At 67.3% G+C, this 2,242-nt stretch overlaps 1 protein-coding gene across 3 annotated transcripts in view; it reads right to left on the bottom strand.

Moving 5' to 3' along the window:
• The window catches only part of AATK (apoptosis associated tyrosine kinase), a 21,485-nt gene extending 20,027 nt beyond the window's left edge, over nucleotides 1-1,458 (bottom strand). The window contains exon 1 of one of the 3 annotated variants that reach the window (XM_019515716.1): nucleotides 770-865. In XM_019515716.1, the coding sequence (XP_019371261.1) occupies nucleotides 770-829 (60 nt within the window). In that variant the 5' untranslated portion in view covers nucleotides 830-865. Of the gene's footprint in view, nucleotides 1-769; nucleotides 867-1,328 lie in introns of those variants that run through there. The other 2 variants (XM_019515725.1, XM_019515708.1) reach the window with 2 other exon arrangements.
• Between the last annotated feature and the right edge of the window lie 784 nt (nucleotides 1,459-2,242).

Consider the following 2,242-nt stretch of genomic DNA (forward strand, 5'->3'; position numbering starts at 1 on the left):
CGCCCTATACACACACACTCCTACACACACACACCCACCCCTCCCTGCATTCACACACACACACGCACCTCTCCACATGCACACACCAGCCCTACATACCCACCCCTGCAGGCACCTCACAACCCCTCTTCCACCGTTTAGGTGTTCGGTGCCGCATGCCTCTCCACGCGTGCCTGCACACATGCTACACCTCTCCCTCACACGCTCACGGGCTCACCTCCATGCATCTCCACACGTGCCCCGCCCAGGCTCCCCAACCTCCGCCCACCCCCCAGATGCACACACAGTCACTCGCACTCACCCCGAATCAACACCCTTGCTCCCAGCCCAGGTCCCGCACACCCAGTGCTCTGCCTAGGCCCCCCTGCACTCCCACACCCAGCAGGGAAGGGGCGAGGGATGCGGCGTGCCCCCAGCACCCTCCACTGCAGGCTGGGAGGGCAGGGGCAGGCACCCTGGGTGAGGACCCCAAGCTCTGGGGGCCAGCCTGGGACCCACCACAGGGGCTGCAGCTGGTGCCACTGGGGTGCTTGTGAGCTGGGGCAGGGTCCCAGCAGGGGGCAAGGATGCAGGATCAACCTGTGGCAGCTCCCAGACCCTGCCTTTGTGCCCCCCCCGGACCGGGGAGGCATCTCGAGCAGCCTGGACCGGCCCTGGAGGCAGATCCACACTGCAGGGACCCTTCCTGGAGCCCCGCTGCCTGCAGGGATTTGGGCATGAGCCTGCGTCACCCCGGCAACACCCCCCACCCTGGGCACACTCCAGTTACCTGCCCACGGCCCCTGGCCCCGAAGGCAGCCCCCGCGATGAGGTAGGACAGGGTGAGCATCTCGGTGGTCCTGCCGCACGGCGACCCCCTGCCTCATGCCGCCCCGTGCATCCAGGACCTGCCGGGCCCAGGGGCGCACCGCGTCGGAGGCAGCCCCTATATAGGCCGCGTGGGGTGCGGGGAGGTGCCCTGCTGCGCCGCGGCTGGGTGGCCTGGCCAGCGTCGTCACGATCCCGACCTGCCCCCGCCAGCGGCCTCCACAAAAATCCCAGCAATTAGGGAGAACTGTTTCCCCGGCACATTCTGTGCCCGGGAGGTCACGGCACCGCCCGTCCCGGGGCAGCAAGGCAGGGAGGCATTAACCGTGCAGCATCCCCGCTCCGAGCGGGGCTGGGAGCCATCAGGCCTGGGCAGGAGGCAATGCTGAGCACCGCTGGGTGCCGAGCTCTTTGCGCCCTGCTGCTGGGGGCACCCTGGGCACGGCCCTGCGGCTGCACCCTCCAATGCCGGCACCCAGCGCTGCGGGCGAGCACAGCCCCTGCCTCCCTGCAGCGCTCACCTTGAAGCCGACGTCGCCCTTCTTGCAGCACAGACAAGCCAACATGAGGAAGATGAAGGTGAAGAGCCCGGAGAAGGAAACGGCCACCACAGCCAGCGAGGAGGACCAGGAGAGCTCGCTCAGGGGGGTGCTGTCTGCAGGGGGAGAGGGAGCAGGGGAGAAGTCGGGGGGCTGGGCTCAGAGCAGGGTCCCGCGTGCGTGGGTCCGTGCCTGGATCTACAGTGACAGGGTGGATTAACAGTCCGACCCCACGGCTATGCCCCCCACCCAGAGCCCCTGCATGCAGCCCCCAGCCCCGGCTCCCATGCCAGTCCCTGGGGGTGCAGGGCCGGAGCACCCCAGCTGGACCCAGCACAGGGTACCCCAAAAGGACCCTGGGGGGGGCACTGTGCTCCCCACACTGCCCATGGGGTGGCACTGGTGCACCAGAGATGGGCTGCCGGCCCCCCTCCAGGAGGGAAGGGGTGGGAGTCTTGGCCCCCAGGTCCATGCCATCCACGCCTGCACACCCCCACAGTCACACATACACTCCCACGCCCTCCCCTGCCCGTGCACACGCACCTGAACACACACGCGTGTGTATTCCATGCACACTGCAGAGGGCAGCAAACCAGCCCTGGAGCTTCCCCAGCCCCCTTCACCACCTCCCTCTTCAGCCCCGGGGGCTGGGGGTTGGAGCCAGAGCTGCCAAGGGCTCAGCTCACAGAGGAGGTGCTGAGCAGGGCCCCAGTTTGGGCAGGACTGGTGCTCTGAAACGGTGGTGCACACGCTGCCCAGGCAAGCAGGGATTAGCAGCCATGGGGTTTGCTGGGATTGGGTTTTTTACAGTAAAATAAAGGGAATGTTGCTGCTTGGAGACCCCCGCAGCTACCAGGAGCACGGAGCAAATGGCACTGCATGGTGCCCCACCCTCC

The sequence above is a fragment of the Gavialis gangeticus genome, unplaced genomic scaffold (genome assembly GCF_001723915.1).
Source record: "Gavialis gangeticus isolate Ggan-Ray unplaced genomic scaffold, GavGan_comp1, whole genome shotgun sequence".
In the NCBI taxonomy this organism is placed as follows: domain Eukaryota; kingdom Metazoa; phylum Chordata; order Crocodylia; family Gavialidae; genus Gavialis; species Gavialis gangeticus.